General features: G+C 45.4%; 1 protein-coding gene across 4 annotated transcripts; it reads left to right on the top strand.

Moving 5' to 3' along the window:
- The first annotated feature begins 2,404 nt into the window (after positions 1-2,404).
- Positions 2,405-7,294, top strand: LOC136542798 (CBL-interacting protein kinase 2-like). 4 transcript variants are annotated; one of them, XM_066535403.1, is made up of 4 exons: positions 2,405-2,757; positions 3,850-5,494; positions 6,692-6,744; positions 6,825-7,294. In XM_066535403.1, exons 2-4 carry the CDS (start codon positions 4,180-4,182, stop codon positions 6,870-6,872), a joined length of 1,416 nt encoding a protein of 471 aa, XP_066391500.1. In that variant the 5' UTR covers positions 2,405-2,757; positions 3,850-4,179; the 3' UTR covers positions 6,873-7,294. The 4 variants fall into 4 exon arrangements, with proteins under 4 accessions (XP_066391500.1, XP_066391498.1, XP_066391499.1 ...); XM_066535404.1 differs by having other exon boundaries at positions 2,406-2,757; positions 6,855-7,294; XM_066535401.1 differs by lacking the exon at positions 6,692-6,744.
- The last annotated feature ends 8,240 nt before the right edge of the window (positions 7,295-15,534 follow it).

Raw genomic sequence — 15,534 nt, 5'->3', positions numbered from 1 at the left:
GACTTGGGATTTTTTCGAGCTATACAAGCAATTCAATATAAGAAGAATGCAAAAAACAATGGAGGATCTAGTTCCAGCCGTGCAACAGGTAATTTGATCAAATTGTTCACACATGTTTCAATGTTTTTTTAACAACAAATTTGCTCATTCATTCATTTCTTGCACAATTTTTTTGTAGGCATTTTTGGAGTACTCACCACGGCTTGCAAACCGAATGTTTGTAACACTACAAGGTGTCTTCATAGAAGCTATGAAAGTGAAAGGTTGCAACAAATTCAAGATACCTCACATGAACAAAGAAACATTAGAAAGAGAGGATCGGTTGCCATCTTGTATCCCTTGTGATCCATCATTGCTACATGAAGCCGAGGCTACTCTTGCTGCATGAAAAAATTATAATGATGCTTGTTAGCTTTTGTGTAGTAGAGACATCATCCTTTCTTGTAATGCCGATTGTTGCATGAACTAAATTTGTAATGCTGCATGAACTAAATCATCCTTTCTAAGTTATCTTACCGATGCTTTGGCGTCGTCCTTTGTCGGCAGCAAGCCCTTGTAGTGCTCCATGAAAAGCCCGCAGTCCACGTTGATGTGGCCGAGCATGGAGTCGATGGAGTAGTCCGCGTGGACGAGACCGCAGCGAGGGCATGGGTAGAACCGCGAGTGCGCACGGTTCCACGCTTCGCGGTCCTCATGGACGAGATGGCAGCGACCGCAAACGAAAGCGCCCGGCGGCAAGTACTCCGGCACCATCTCGATAGAGTCCGGCACGATGTCGACGGGGTCCGCAACCATCTCGACGGAGTCTAGCACCACCAGCAGCGCCTCGACGGAGTCCTGCGCGATCACGGAGTCCTGCGCGTCGACGGACTACAGCGGGTCGACGGAGTCCAGTGCCTCGAAGACGTCCTCGGTGGTGACCTCCTGCGAGTCCAGCCCGACGTCCACCGCGGCGACCTCCTCCGACTCCGGCCAGACGTCGTCCGCGGCAAGCAGCACCCGCGCGCCGCCGGGCTCCATGGCGAGCGTGCTGATGGCGAGCGTGCTGTGGGTGGGGGGATCAAAGAAGACGGGTCACGCAGGCGAGGCGCCCCACGACGCCGCGTCCGGGCGTGGTAGGCGTAGGCGAGGTGGATTCGTGTGGTTTCGTCGGTCGGCGTCGCCACGGCTTTCGCGGGTATCTGCAAACCGAATGCTTGTTAGCTTTTGTGTAGTAGAGACATCCAGTCGTTTGGAATCGCTTGGACTCGTCCATGCGGCCGGTGCGAGTTCGTGTCGATTAATGGAGGCCAGTCCAAGAGTCCTGAGGGGGCGTGCATGCGGACCGGTGGCGCGCGTGGGAGGCGAGTCGAGGAGACGCGAGGGAGGCGCGTGCGGACGTGCGGCCGGGCGGCGCCGCGTGGCCCCAGGGGCAATCGCGTCCAAAACAGGCTTCGTGGACGCGGACGACATCCTTTGCCGCGAACGCGCTCGGCTCTAGAACGACTGCTAATTAGGATACGGAGGGAGTATGTCTTATCTTTGTTTATTTATTAGTTGATTAATCCTACTTGCTGACTACCATCGCAGTGTGGTGGGAGGCGAGCAAAGTAGGGAGAAGGTGACGTCGCATCGCATTTCTGTCTGTCTGGAGAATTCTTTCCATCCAGTGGTATGTTTAGGGCAGTCCCAATGGTGCATTGACGGTGGTTTCTATCCTCGTTAAATGACTTGTCACGTAGGCAAAACGTTGACATGGCAACATAATTATGAAGAAAGAGAGCAAAAATCATAGAAATGGTTTCTTCACGAAGAAATCAGGTCTACTCTTGACCCAATGCACCAAGAAACCATAAAATCGTCATTAGGGAGAAACCACCAAGAAGATAGAGTTAGGAGAGAGAAAGAGAAAATAATTATTATTCATAGAAATCATGGGTTGAAAAATAATATTTTTTTTAGTGTGGTACCTGTATTATAGAAACTAGGTTTCTTTCATTCAGACGGCCCTTACGAGAACAACGTCACTGCTCTGCGCTGGTGTACGATGTGAAGTGCAGATCGCCGGTGGTTAAAAAGAGAAACAGATCTTCTAGTCTAGCACCTCGGTCGTCCGCACACTTTCGCAAACTAACGTGTCAACTGCTCTGTTCACCCAACAGTTGCTTGCCGACTAGGACTAGTTCTTACTGTGCAAGCTACGACTCTCGTTGGTTTTGCACGCACGCACCCATCAACTTTCTGATTTGCCGGCCACGATGCCCAAACCAATTCGTTTTTCCCCTCAGACCAGTGACGTCGTAGTCACGGCGACAAGTTGGCAGCGCAACGCCAGCAATTATTGGTGGGCCCGCCCAGCCCCACCCGCCTACTAATTATAGGCGGCTTTGATTGAACGGAACCGGTCCACGGGTAGGTGCGAATATCTCGAGATCCGGACGGAGATTCCCAGCCAAGCGCACGCCAACAAAGCAACCGAGGCCGAGGAGAGGTCCGAGTTCTGCCTGCCTGCCTACCGCACAGAAGAGTCGAGCCACCGCAGCTGCCGCGCCACTCATCACACGGTCCACGCCCACCGCAACAGCTTCGCATCTGGATCTCAGCCTTATCACCGTCGTGCGCGCCCACCGTCTGCCGCCCTGCGGCACCGACTCCTGCCACCGTCTTCACCTTCATCGGCATCTTCTTCCGGTGGCAGCAGCAGCGAGGGAAGGGAGGGAACTCCATCCGGATCCCGGCTTGGGTCTTCTCTCCCGAGTCGAGTCCTCACTGAATCTGGTACGTGCCTACATACTGCTCCTCGCTTCCGTATTATACATACCACGTCATGCTCCTCAATTCCGTTTTCAATTTTAATAACTCGACTTCGATCCATGGTCTATGTTTTTCTACTATTTGTTTAGATTTATGACAACCGTTTCGAATTTTAATAACTCGACTTAGACCTTCGCTCGATCCATGCTCCACACTTCCGCATGTTTTGTTTAGATTCATAAAACAAATGAGATTTTTTTTTTGACTGAGTGAGTAGTGTATGTTCGTAGCAATTTAGGTCCAGTTTAGTTCCAGAAAATTTTGCAAAATTTTTCAAGATTCCCCGTCACATCGAATCTTTGGACGCATGCATGAAGCATTAAATATAAATAAAAAATAAAACTAATTACACAGTTTAGACGAAATTCACGAGACAAATCTTTTAAGCCTAATTAGACTATGATTGGACACTAATTACCAAATAACAACGAAAAGTGCTACAATGGCATTTTGTAAAAATTTTCGCCATCTAAACAGGCCCTTAGAGGAGGAGAACAACATGTTGTTGTGCGTGGGATGTTTAGTGTTTATTATCCACCACTTTAGTTGTTTTGTTTAGAACGGTGTTTAATTTCTTAAGTTCTAATGCACTGTCCACGATTAAATATAAACAGCTGATGAGAAATTGAATTCGATGATGCAGCGGTACTATTTTAGTATATAAGATGAGACTAAGGATCTCATGCCATGGCTTTCGTGCTTCTATTTTTTTTGTCGTCTCTTCTCAAATGTTATGATTTTGTGGGAATAAGAATTTTTTTAATCAAAAACCATCGAGGCCACATCCTATTTTGTAGTCTGCAGTTTTTAGCATGAGTCAACCCTCCGAATCTAGTTTCAGAGGTGGAAGAATTTCGCTTTTGCTAGTTCTGTTCGAAAGACCAGATTAGTCAAGTTCTTAACGTCAGCTGAACTGACTTGTGCATGCATATCCATGCAAAAATATCTGTTCATTTGCTTCCAACTTCTAATTGTGCTTGATTTCTTTTTATTAATGATTTATATATACTTCTGTGAGCTTACGACTGATATATTTTTTCTTTCACATTTTGACAGTACTGGGATTTCAATAAGGAAGAGGAAACATCTTAGGGAATGCAGAAAGATGTGCTTCCATGTTGAAGAGCTACCTTGTGAGGGACTTGGCAGGGTAGCACACCATATTCTTTCTTTGCCGGCTCTTGATGACCTTGCAGCTCAAGAGTACACGCATCTTCTCCTCCTTGTGCTTCCGCACAATGGGGTTCGACGTGGCGGCTCAACCGTCTACTTAGATCACCATCTGGGAGGAGACGGTTGAAGTATTCACTCTCAGCCTCTTTGCTAGTTTGGTTTTCAGTCAGAGATAAGTAAGTGCTCTTTGTGTGCATAGCATACAACGGCACGATGGTGGAACATAAAGGAAATGTTCTCATGCACAAGTATGAGATGGGGAAATTGCTTGGTCAAGGGACCTTTGCCAAGGTTTATCATGCTCGCAACACTAAGACTTCAGAAAGTGTCGCGATCAAGGTGATTGACAAGGAGAAGGTTATGAAAGTTGGGCTCATTGATCAAATTAAGCGAGAAATTTCTGTGATGAAGCTTGTCAGACATCCCAATATTGTGCAACTCTATGAAGTCATGGCTACCAAAACCAAAATATACTTTGTGTTGGAGCATGTTAAAGGTGGAGAGCTCTTTAATAAAGTGCAGCGAGGAAGGCTCAAGGAAGATGCAGCGAGGAAGTACTTTCAACAGCTGATTTGTGCAGTGGACTTCTGTCACAGCAGGGGTGTCTATCATCGAGATTTGAAGCCAGAAAATCTTTTGCTCAATGAGAATAGCAACCTAAAGGTATCGGATTTTGGTCTAAGTGCACTTGTTGAATGCCAAAGACAAGATGGCCTGCTCCACACAACCTGTGGCACGCCTGCTTATGTTGCTCCAGAGGTGATTAACAGAAAGGGTTATGATGGTGCAAAGGCAGACATATGGTCCTGTGGGGTCATCCTTTTTGTGCTATTGGCTGGTTATTTTCCATTCCATGACAAGAACTTAATGGACATGTATAAAAAGATTGGGAAAGCAGAGTTCAAATGCCCGTGTTGGTTTTCTACTGATGTTCGGAGGCTTTTGCTAAGGATTCTTGATCCCAACCCCAATACAAGGATCTCAATGGAAAAAATCATGGAAAATCCATGGTTTAGGAAGGGCTTAGATGCAAAGCTACTTAGGTATAATTTGCAGACAAAGAATGCCCCTCAAGTGGACAAGAATGCAGATTTTGATTCACTGAGCACCAACATAACATCGGAGAGCAAGCAACAAGAAGAAAAGAAGCCTACCTACATGAATGCATTTGATATAATATCTCTATCAACTGGTTTGGACCTCTCTGGTTTATTTGAAGAATCTGACAAGAAGATAGAATCCAAATTCACGTCCACCAACACTAGCTCGACAATCATATCGAAGATCGAAGATGTTGCGAAGAATTTGCGATTGAAGGTGACAAAAAACGATGGTGGTTTGTTAAAGATGGAAGCTTCAAAGCCTGGAAGGAAAGGGGTGATGGGTATCGATGCTGAGATATTTGAGGTTAGCCCAAACTTTCATCTTGTGGAGATAAAGAAGACGAACGGCGACACTCTAGAGTATCAGAAGGTCCTGAACCAAGAAATGAGGCCTGCACTAAAGGACATAATATGGGCTTGGCAAGGTGAGCAATCAAAGCAGCAACAAACTATGAGCTAGTGCAACGTTTTTATTTGGAAATTTCCAATCTTTCATGTATTTGTGTAGTTCTCACTTTTTCATTATTCATTTTGGTTCCCCTTGTATTATCAACATAAACTTATTTTATCGTCCAAGGACAAATTTATTTTAAAGTCATGTTTATGCTATTATAAGAGTTTGCTTTAGTGTTGTTCTTCTCCATGATTGAATCCTTGATTGTTGTGATTTTCAACTCCAGAAGGTATTTGCTATAAATGTTATCTTGGATACACCTAAGAAGACATGCCTTTTATTTATACTAAGGTTTGGACGTTTGGTATATATAACAAAGTTGTGTTGGCATGGCCTAAGATGATTGAAAGATTTCCTCTCTATACGATGCTTTTTTAGGTGGCTCTATGCACCATGCTATTTCAGGCGTCATTTGAGCAATATACTATGTCACAGGTTGTAGATAGCATACAAGTTTGGGGTAGAGTTATATGTTTATCAAGTAGATAAAATAAAGTGCATGTTATTGATCGATAGAGTTTATTTTCCGGTGCAAACGCACCTGTGTTAGATCCATGTATCATTGTTGTTGTTTTTCTATGAGAGTTTATGACTTTTTCGGACAACATTGTTAAAATAACCGATATATGTGATGAATCTTGACAGCTAAGAAATAATAAATGGCATACTAAGTTTATTTTGCACCACAAACGCATCTGTGGCTAGTTCCATACATTGTCTTTTTTATGTTGGAGTCAAACTATCGATATTGTTGAAATGAAGTAGTTCATTCGCATTTGTATGCTCTAGCTCTAACAATTGGCGTTAAAAGCAAGCTTTACTCTTTCAAAGACCAAATAAAAGTTTTTTAAAAAAAATAAAGAAAAAAGAGAAGCTAACTACGACCCATATTTTTCTTTATGCGATGAGGAAAACACGGTTCATAATTGGAGAATGTAAAAAAGCATATGGCACAATTGATCCATCATCATTAGTTATGTCTTAAATTAATCTCCAACAAAAAAGAAAAATAAGTAAATTTACTAGGGAAAACCGTGGTTGCTAAACTGTATGGAATCATAGGCAGCAAGTACAACCATTTTTAATTCTATTATGATTATTTTACATGCATGATTGCTTAGCAAACCCATGATTTGGTTGTTGTTTTGCTTTGCTTTGCTGTGGGCAGGACCAGGACGCTTTTCCAACCTAACCTGGCCTACGCATAATTCCATTGACGCGGTATAGCTTGATCATGTATTTTTTCCCTAGTTTCTTGTTATCATAGTATGAAATAAACTGATTTTTAGAAACTTTTTAAGAGATTTCTACGAAATTTCTGCGTTCTAAAGGAGCACGAGATGCCGTGAACCGGAATGGATGCATGGAGGGGACATGGGAGCTTGGCTGCCGACCTCTGCATTCATCGGTGAACCAGTGTGCTGGGGAGTGGGGAGGCTCAGCTTCCTGAGACTGGTTGTTCTCTTGCGATGATTGCAGGCCCCGTCGCTTTCATTTATAGCGGAACAGAGACGACGAGAGACCGTGGCCGTGCAGACGAGAGTAGCAGGTTTCGGTAGCACACAGCAAGCTTATGGAGATGCTTCGGACGCGTAGGCTTTGTTTCGTGAACCACTGGCCTACTCTACTGATCATGCAGGGAACGTGTCTCCTTCAGCTGATAGCTGGGCGTGACACATAATTCATTAGTGTCAATTATCCCAAGCTAAATTCTTGCGGTTTATTTGCAGGATGGGTGGGAAATTCTAGATGTTAGTTTCAGATAGAAAGCGGGTGACAGCTTAAATGAACACTCTATAGCACTATACTAGTTGCTAGCTGCCATTAAGCCTGTTCGGCAGGACTAAAAAATAAACCAAAATACTGTTCCGACTAATTGTTGTGAGCGAAAAATACTGTTCTACCTGAAAACACTGTTTACATGAACAGTAAACCTGTGAGCGCTCACCAGCCCAGCCTCAGCCGGCCAGCCAGCCGAACGCACGTGATCCGTCATTTTCCACAGTTTCAACTTCTCTGCTTCTGACGAGATCACGAGAGTGGTCAGGGATTTGTTTACTGAAGCTGTGCGCTCATAAGCTGATGATATGATATGCGTGCCATTAGTGGTGTCAATTGTCTAGCTAAACTCTTGCAGTAATAACTATATAGGTCTACAAAATACAGCTGTTCAATCACTGACGACTCGGGTTTGTGGAAATCCGTTTCTATAAATATTTTAGTTGAGTTTCAGATGGAAAGATGGTGCAGGTTAAGTGAACGTAGCAGCAACAGGAACGTGGAATCCACCGCTTTGCACTGCGTGATGTCAACTGCATGCATCATTAGTTCAGAGTGATGTCAACTGCATTTGCATGCATCATCCGAGACGACAACACGCATAGGCACAGCCAGCCCAAGGCCGTCACGTGGGCTCTATGGGCTGGGCCGCTCCTCTGCCCGTGGCCAAGACTCCCGTGTCGACTAAACTTGTTACGGCAGTCCTCTGGGCTTAAGATTCTCTTGGTTCCATCATGACAGCTTTAAGCTGGCCCAATCGGCCTGTGCATTTTCCTGTGTTTCCGTGTTCCAGTAAAATTCTTGGTAAAATCCATGTGTTCGAAAGAGGCCTGAGATGCGGTGGTGAACTGGAATGGAATCAAGCAGTGGATGGAGGCTCGGTTTTCTGAAACTGCTTGTTCTCATGCGATGATTGTAGTCTCCGTAGCTTTCAGTTTCAGCTGCTGCCGTGCATTGCATGCATCATCAGTTCAGAGTGATTTGGGTGATGCGGGCCAGCAGGTCTGCGGCCTTATCGTGCCGGAAGAGTTGGTTGGCATGTCCATGCTACAGGGCTGTCTGGAGCTACACACTTACGGAGGAGACAGCCAGCCAAGTGGAACCACACTCATCTAGGGTACAGCTGTAGTATCTTGTACATGCACAAACTCACACCCACGCTATCCATACACACCACACTCACATCACACCTACACAACTAGACCTACAGCTACACACAGATCGATATCCTCGAGGTGAGGCCGTGAGGGCCCTGGGTGGAGTCGATTCCAGGAATCGAACCCAGCACCAGCCGCTCGTACCACCACAAACGAGCCAACCGAGCTATGCTCGGTCCTCACCGTGGAAAGGCACACGCAAAGGCGCAGCTAGCCTAAGGCCGTCGCGTGGGTTTTGCCACTTCCTTTATTCTCCATGGGCCTAGGCCGCTCCTCTGCCCGTTCCCAAGACTCTGGGTCGACTAAACTGTTATTATGACCTTGTCACGGGCTGACTTCTGGGCTCAAGATTCTCTTGGTTCAATCATGTTAGCTTTCAATATAAGCTGGCCCAAATCGGCCTGTGATGTGCCCCACTACGCGCCCGCTGCTGCCGCCTTCTCCCACCGCACGCCGCCCGCTCGCTCCTCGCCTCGGCCATCATGCCCCACCCGCAACGCTCGCTCCTCACTCCTCGCTCCCGCCCGTCACGCACTCCACCCACACCGCTAGCTCCTCGCTCCAGCCGCGCGCCGCCCGCTCCCTCCCGTAGTGTGCGCTGCCTGCCCGGCCGAGCCAAGGCCGGTGCTGGTGGTGGTGGTGCCTGCACGCCGCCGCTAGTGCTTGTGGCGCCACCGCTGGTGCTGCCGCTGGATCCCACCATGACGACCTGAATTGACCGGCCTCAGCCTCCCCTTCCCTATGTTGCAAACATATGTTTCAAATATATGTTTCTATCGTTTCATCTGAATTTTGCAAAAGTAGATTGGGATGTGGATGTTGCACATGTTACAATGGTTATACACGTATGTTACATGTGTATGTTCCAAATATTTAAGCTATTTGCAGATGTGTGTTGCAAAATTAGATCTGAATGTTGCATATGTTGCAATGACATGTTTCAAACGTATACCGATATGTTGCAATGGTAAGGCTAATGTTGTAGAGGAGATGAGATAAGACGGTAGCAAAATGCGGTGGGGGAAGGGGCACAAGACCGAGCGCGGTGGGGGAAGGGGCGTGGAGGAGGACATGGCACGGCTGGGACGAGGACGCTATAGGTGACGCGGGCGTGGCGAGGATGAGACCCCGTGTGGTGATGCACGTACGGCGAGAATAAGACCGTGCGTGGTGACACGGGGCCCACGGGCGTTCTCCGCTGTTACGTGGGCGCGACGGATGCGCTTTCTATTACACCGAGGACTAGACAGGGCGTGAGCGGGTGCGTCGAACAAAAGCTGGATCCATTCGATCCCTGTTAACGTTTGTCTTTCCTACTTTTTTCTGAATTATAAAGACACTCATTTATGCATGCATACTCATCCCATTTAAACGCGCACACATATTACCAATATGAGCATCTTCGAAAGACTAAGACTAAGTTGGCAGATCTTTCTCATTATCGATCGACATGTCATTTATTCAAAGAACAACGTGGTTAAATTCTGAAATAAATTTAGAAAAATGCAAGCACCCGCATCAATTCGAGGATTTAAATTCGGGTGGAAAATTTTTCACTATAAGAAATGTAACAAACTGGCTACGCTCATTTCACGTTTGATCTTCCTACTCGTTATGCAAACTAGATATTCTACACCCTAAAGTCCTAAACGACTTAATGTATCAAACAAATTATACCTTTAACTAGAGGGTGTAGAATAAGTGTTGTGCCATACGTGTCGTGCCTTAGTCCAATTTAACCCCCTTGGTGCTGACATGGCACGACACGTAGACTAAAGGCTTGTTTGGATTTCCTCCTCTAAATTTTAGACCTCTAAACTTTAGAGCTAAAGCTCCAAACATGTGGTCTAAACTCTAAAATTAGTTCTAAACTTTAGTCCATATGACATTAGAGCATTAGACCTTAAAACTGTGCTAAAGTGCTCTAAAGTTTTTAGAGCTCTAAAGTTTATAGACGAGGATCAAACAGGCCTAAAAAACAGCATGAAAACTAGACACGGGTTTGATTTTTTGGTATTAAAGAGTTTAAGGGGTTTAATACTTTGAGGAGAAAAATCAGACGACTAACGATAGTTGACTGGTAAAATATACCTTTTCCATTTTACACCTGCTGCTTCGACTCCACGGGCTTGGCCCAAGTTGTGTCCTCGGCTGCCTGTTGTCTCCGGTGATGGGTTGGGCTTGGCTGACCACACATAGTAAAGAGGATGAAGCAGTGAAGCTCCATAAGTCTCGGCTTGGCACAGCTCTGTTTTTTTTTTTTTTTTTTTGAAGCTGGTCATCCACAGCTCATATTCAAGGTATGTTTAAACACATGAACCATTTCCCTAAAAAAACATGAACTATCAATGGAGTCGTTTCACACGCCGATCTTATAGTATTTTTTTTAGTATTGCGAAACTGTGAAATTCAGTACGTTAAACTGCCGGTTTCCTATCTTCTCTCTGAACAAAAGTTTTTTCTGTCGACAAATGTGAAGAAATCTCTCTCTCTCTCTCTCTCTCTCTCTCTCTCAGATTCCGGCATATAAATATCTTCAAAAGTTGAAGAAATCCCGCCAGCTTTGCCGTGTTCTTTGGTAGACAGTGTGCAGCAGCTCAATCACGTATACTAATATAGGAATATATAAGCATTTGATAAGGTAGGTAGCTTAGCTTCCGTGGATGAATTGAACATGGCAGCATGCATGCATGTGACCATTAATTATTTCCGGCCACCTAATTAAACAGCGCATGGGGTGTGATTGTGAGCTGTGCATTTCAATTTTCATGCATGCAAGCAGACAAGCAGTACCGATACCGTACACCACATTGCCATCGATCCAACCCAACCGGTGACAGACGATGATAACTTAACCCAATGATAATACGGCAGCAGCGCTATCATCACCCATCAGGGAATGAATGTTCGGCTTCAATTTATTTGGTTGATCGCTGCGCTGACCAGCTTTTCTTCCAAAATCCAAACCGTAGTTCTCTTGCTTCTGTTCTGCATATACACTGCATTATTGTTGCAAGCCTTTCGTTGGCTGCCGTGAACTGTCAAAATATAGGGATATATATTATTATACCCGGCCAGATGGATGGAGATTGTATTATATTATTTATTTACCGGTTACCACCATCATATGTTTGGACTTTGGAGGAAGTACAAATAAAGCCAAACACTAGTGAATGAAGTATAAGCCAAATACTGATGGACTTTGTGCATTTGTTTAGTCTGCGTTGTCAACGTTAACAGTTGTTGTTTATTTCATTTCTTCTTCCTAAAGTTCAGCAGCATGCCTCCGGACCTGTTCTACCTGCTGCTCTTTAAAGTAAAGCGGGCGGTATACTTTTCATTTGAAAAGGGAATGGAGTGGGACAACTTTGCACACCGCAGGAAACCACTTTGTGTTTGATTTGATTTCTATGAAGCCATTAAATTTGCCCCATCGCCATCACATGATCTAATCAGCTCCAATAATCAGACGCACTCATTGTATATAGCTCCAAGAGAAATGACAATTAAACAGCCTGTTTGATCGTCACCAACAAGCTCGAGAAAATAAGGGCCTAGTATATCTACACATTTCCCTCCCATTTCCTGCCCTTATCTTTTGGGCTTTTTGTTTTTTCGAGAACACTTTTGGGCTTTTTGTTAAGATATCATTTGGACAAACAAACAATGCCCACCCAATCATGGCTCAGGTTAGCTGACGAGTTACATCCCATTCCCATCCCACATGGACCACATGCATAGCCGCATATATACAGATGAAACCACTTCATCTCACCGCAACTTTTTATCAGGTGTTCATCAGCAGCTTATATATGCTGCCACTACACATCACATGTGACCATGCTATGCTATCAGTTCACCAGGAATAATCAGCATTTCGATCAGTGCTCATTATTTTGCCCCGTCTATCGTCATGAGAGATGAGGTGGCAGATTGATAAGGAATAATGGCTATAGGGCAGAACAATAATGCGCAGCTGCTGCAAGCGTCAAGCAACGGAGTTGGGAGGGACTGAGGGAGAGGGACCCCTGTGAAGTTTGGTTGCAGACCGCAGGGCAGCATCTAAAGCGATGTTCAGTACTACTGAATACTGATAGCTAGCCGGTCCTTTACTTCGTCATATGTCCTGTTCTAGAGATCGCTAGCAGTTTATGCTCGATGTTTCCCTGGTAGTCTGCTAATTGCTTGAACACCGTTTGTTTCGTCAACATTGACAACTTCCGTATACGAATTTTTCAGCTAGCTTTGGACTTGTTCTTCTACCATTATTACACCTTAAAGTGAATGAGGCGTGGTATATATACTCTATTCTAAAAATTGAAGCGAGCGAGCGAGTAGAGTACATTGGACGAAACGTATGTTATATATACACGACTGCTTTGCACGTCTCAGCTGACCATTAATTGGTTTGCCCATCACCATCATCAGTTGAAAGTATATAATCAAATCCACACGTTAATTAGTTCCAACACACACATGACAATTCAATAGTTTGTTTACCACTAATATCTAGCTTGCTTGGTAAATTAAAGAAGGGCCTAGTAGCCGGCCGCATCCATCCAAAAAAACAGACCGAGAGGAAAAGCAGACAGACCAATGCAAAAGGAATCCCCGCTGCGTCAGCAGCAGCATCCATCAGGCTTCATGCCTTCATCACACCATCTTTAATTTCTATCAGTTGTTCATGTGACCTCACCTACATATACCTGGCTACCTTGCCTTGTGACACCATCTGATTCTGTATTGACTGTATATATATCACACAGCTAATAATTGAACAAGGAACACAAGCAGAAGAGACACCGGCATCGCTCTTCAACTGGTCCTCGTAGTTTTGGCCCGTCAATTCTGATGAGAGGTGAGGTGGCAGATTGATAAGGACTAAAGGCCAGAATAATGCAGCTGCAGGCATCAAGCATGGGTGTTGTTGTGAGGGAGGCACGCACCTGTGAAGGCTGTTGCAGTGCACCATCTAAAGCAGTGTTCAGTATACTGCTGACGGCCAACCGGCCCATTGCTTCGTGTCCAGTTCTAGTGACGGCTGCTAGCTACTACCAGTTTTCCCTTCTTCTGTCCAGGCATGAATGGCTCTGCCGCAGGTCCGAGCGTTCTGTTCTGTCTTCCTTCTCGCTACAGATGTCACTCTCTATGTCATGTTCATGTTCATGTTCATGTTCATGTTCATGTTCATGTATTTTAGGTGTAGTACGTGTGTGGCTGACTGGGACACTAGAGCTAGTTTCTGGATCACTTTAAGGATCGGATGCATGGTTGGGCAGTTGGATCGAACCTGGCCACGAAACATCTGGTGAACATACGTACGTTTAGGTGGTGTTTGGTTGTCCCTCTTAAATTTTTTAGTCGCTGTCCCATCGAATATTTAGACAAATGCATGGAGTATTAAATATAGACTAATTACGAAACTAATTACATAGTTTACGACTAATTTATAGGACGAATCTTTTAAGCCTAATTAGTTCATGATTTGACAATGTAGTGCTACAGTAAACATATGCTAATGACGGATTAATTAGGCTTAAAAATTTCGTCTCGTGAAATAATGACAGATTATGTAATTTATTTTTTATTAGTATCCGAACACCCCATGCAACCTCCTCCTGACACACCTCCTAAATTTTAGTCACTGGATCCCAACATCACCTTAATTTGGTCCATGAACCATCAATGCAATGACCTAGCTAGTACTAGCATGCATTATTCATGAAGTGTAAGTTGTTGTCGATCGATTCCAATGCAAAATAATGTCGAGCTCGATGGCTGAGGTTAACGTGTAATCGATCCATAGTTATCCGTCCAAGGGTCCACAGTTTAGTTTCTCTCGATCCATCCGTTGTTACGCATGGCTGTGGCTGGCTGCACATCCTTTTCTCTATCTATCTTGTTTGTCCTCCATCAAGTCAGAGCACAACACCTCTGTCGATCTTGACCGCGAAATCGTCAGCGGTGGTATGATATTGATAGAAACACTGGGAAAAGCGCTGCACTTTTTCAACCTGCCATCGCTACCTGCCTGTTGCCTTCATGAAGACGAAGGCTAGCTGTGTTATCCAGACTGCGCGGGTGGTGCAGTGCAATAGAGCTGTCCCGTTTGAACTTGTCGTAGCTCGGCCGTACGTCGCGGTCATGCCCGGCGGCAGTACAATGCACCAAGCCGCATGCAGCCGCCGGCGCCGCCGTCTATTGTCCCGCCCGACGGTCACCGCGCAGACCGGACCACAATAAACGCGCATCGCATCTTTTAGGTTTAGAGACGACGCAAACTAGCCACGGCCGCGCTGCCGCTGCCGCTGCTTTTTGGCTCGTTGCACCCGGGTTCCCGTACGTCCTCGTCAAGGATGGGCTGGGGCACAGGTGGTGCATGCTCAATCAAACGCACAGGCCAGTTAATCCGGCAGGCAGCAGCTGCAAGCATGGGCGACCAAGCAAAGCAAGAGGTCCAATTCATATTAAGTTTTCAGTCTACCTCGAACTATAGCAACAATCCACACTAAAATCTGTTACTGTTACTGTTTTCTTGTGTGAACACATAGCAAGTGAAAGCGGCGTCGAAAATACCCTCTACTGTGGTACTGTAGCCGCTGTAGAGGCAGGCGCCGAACGGCTCACCTACCGCACTATAGCCACATGTAGGGACAAGCGCAGAAGTCAATCCTGCTGTGTTATCTAGTTATTGTTACAGCATATGCGCTGTACTTAGACTAGATGGATAGAGTTGTATATATAGTTTGTCACTACAATTCAACAAAGAGAGAGTTTAGATTTGTCATCTCCTATATAGGACTCCGGCCAACGCTGGTGTTTGTACTGTGTGTGTATACTCTGTTCTCCCTCTTCTTCTATCTCTAGACATAGTGTGTATGGTCGGACAGCCTCGGTCGTGCTCGGCCGTGGTCGGTAAGACTGGTAAGTGGTCAACTCACCTGAGTCGGTGATTCTGTGGGCTAACAAGTGGTATCAGAGCCGTAAAAGCGTCGTCGCTGGACTAACCGCTGGCGATGACGAACGGTTTGGAGATGGGCGATAGCACTGGCACTGCTGTGGCTGCCCAGCCACG

This window comes from Miscanthus floridulus, chromosome 3, assembly GCF_019320115.1.
Source record: "Miscanthus floridulus cultivar M001 chromosome 3, ASM1932011v1, whole genome shotgun sequence".
NCBI lineage: Eukaryota > Viridiplantae > Streptophyta > Magnoliopsida > Poales > Poaceae > Miscanthus > Miscanthus floridulus.
The sequence above is the reverse complement of the archived record's forward strand: the minus strand, read 5'-3'. Positions and strand labels throughout refer to the sequence as shown.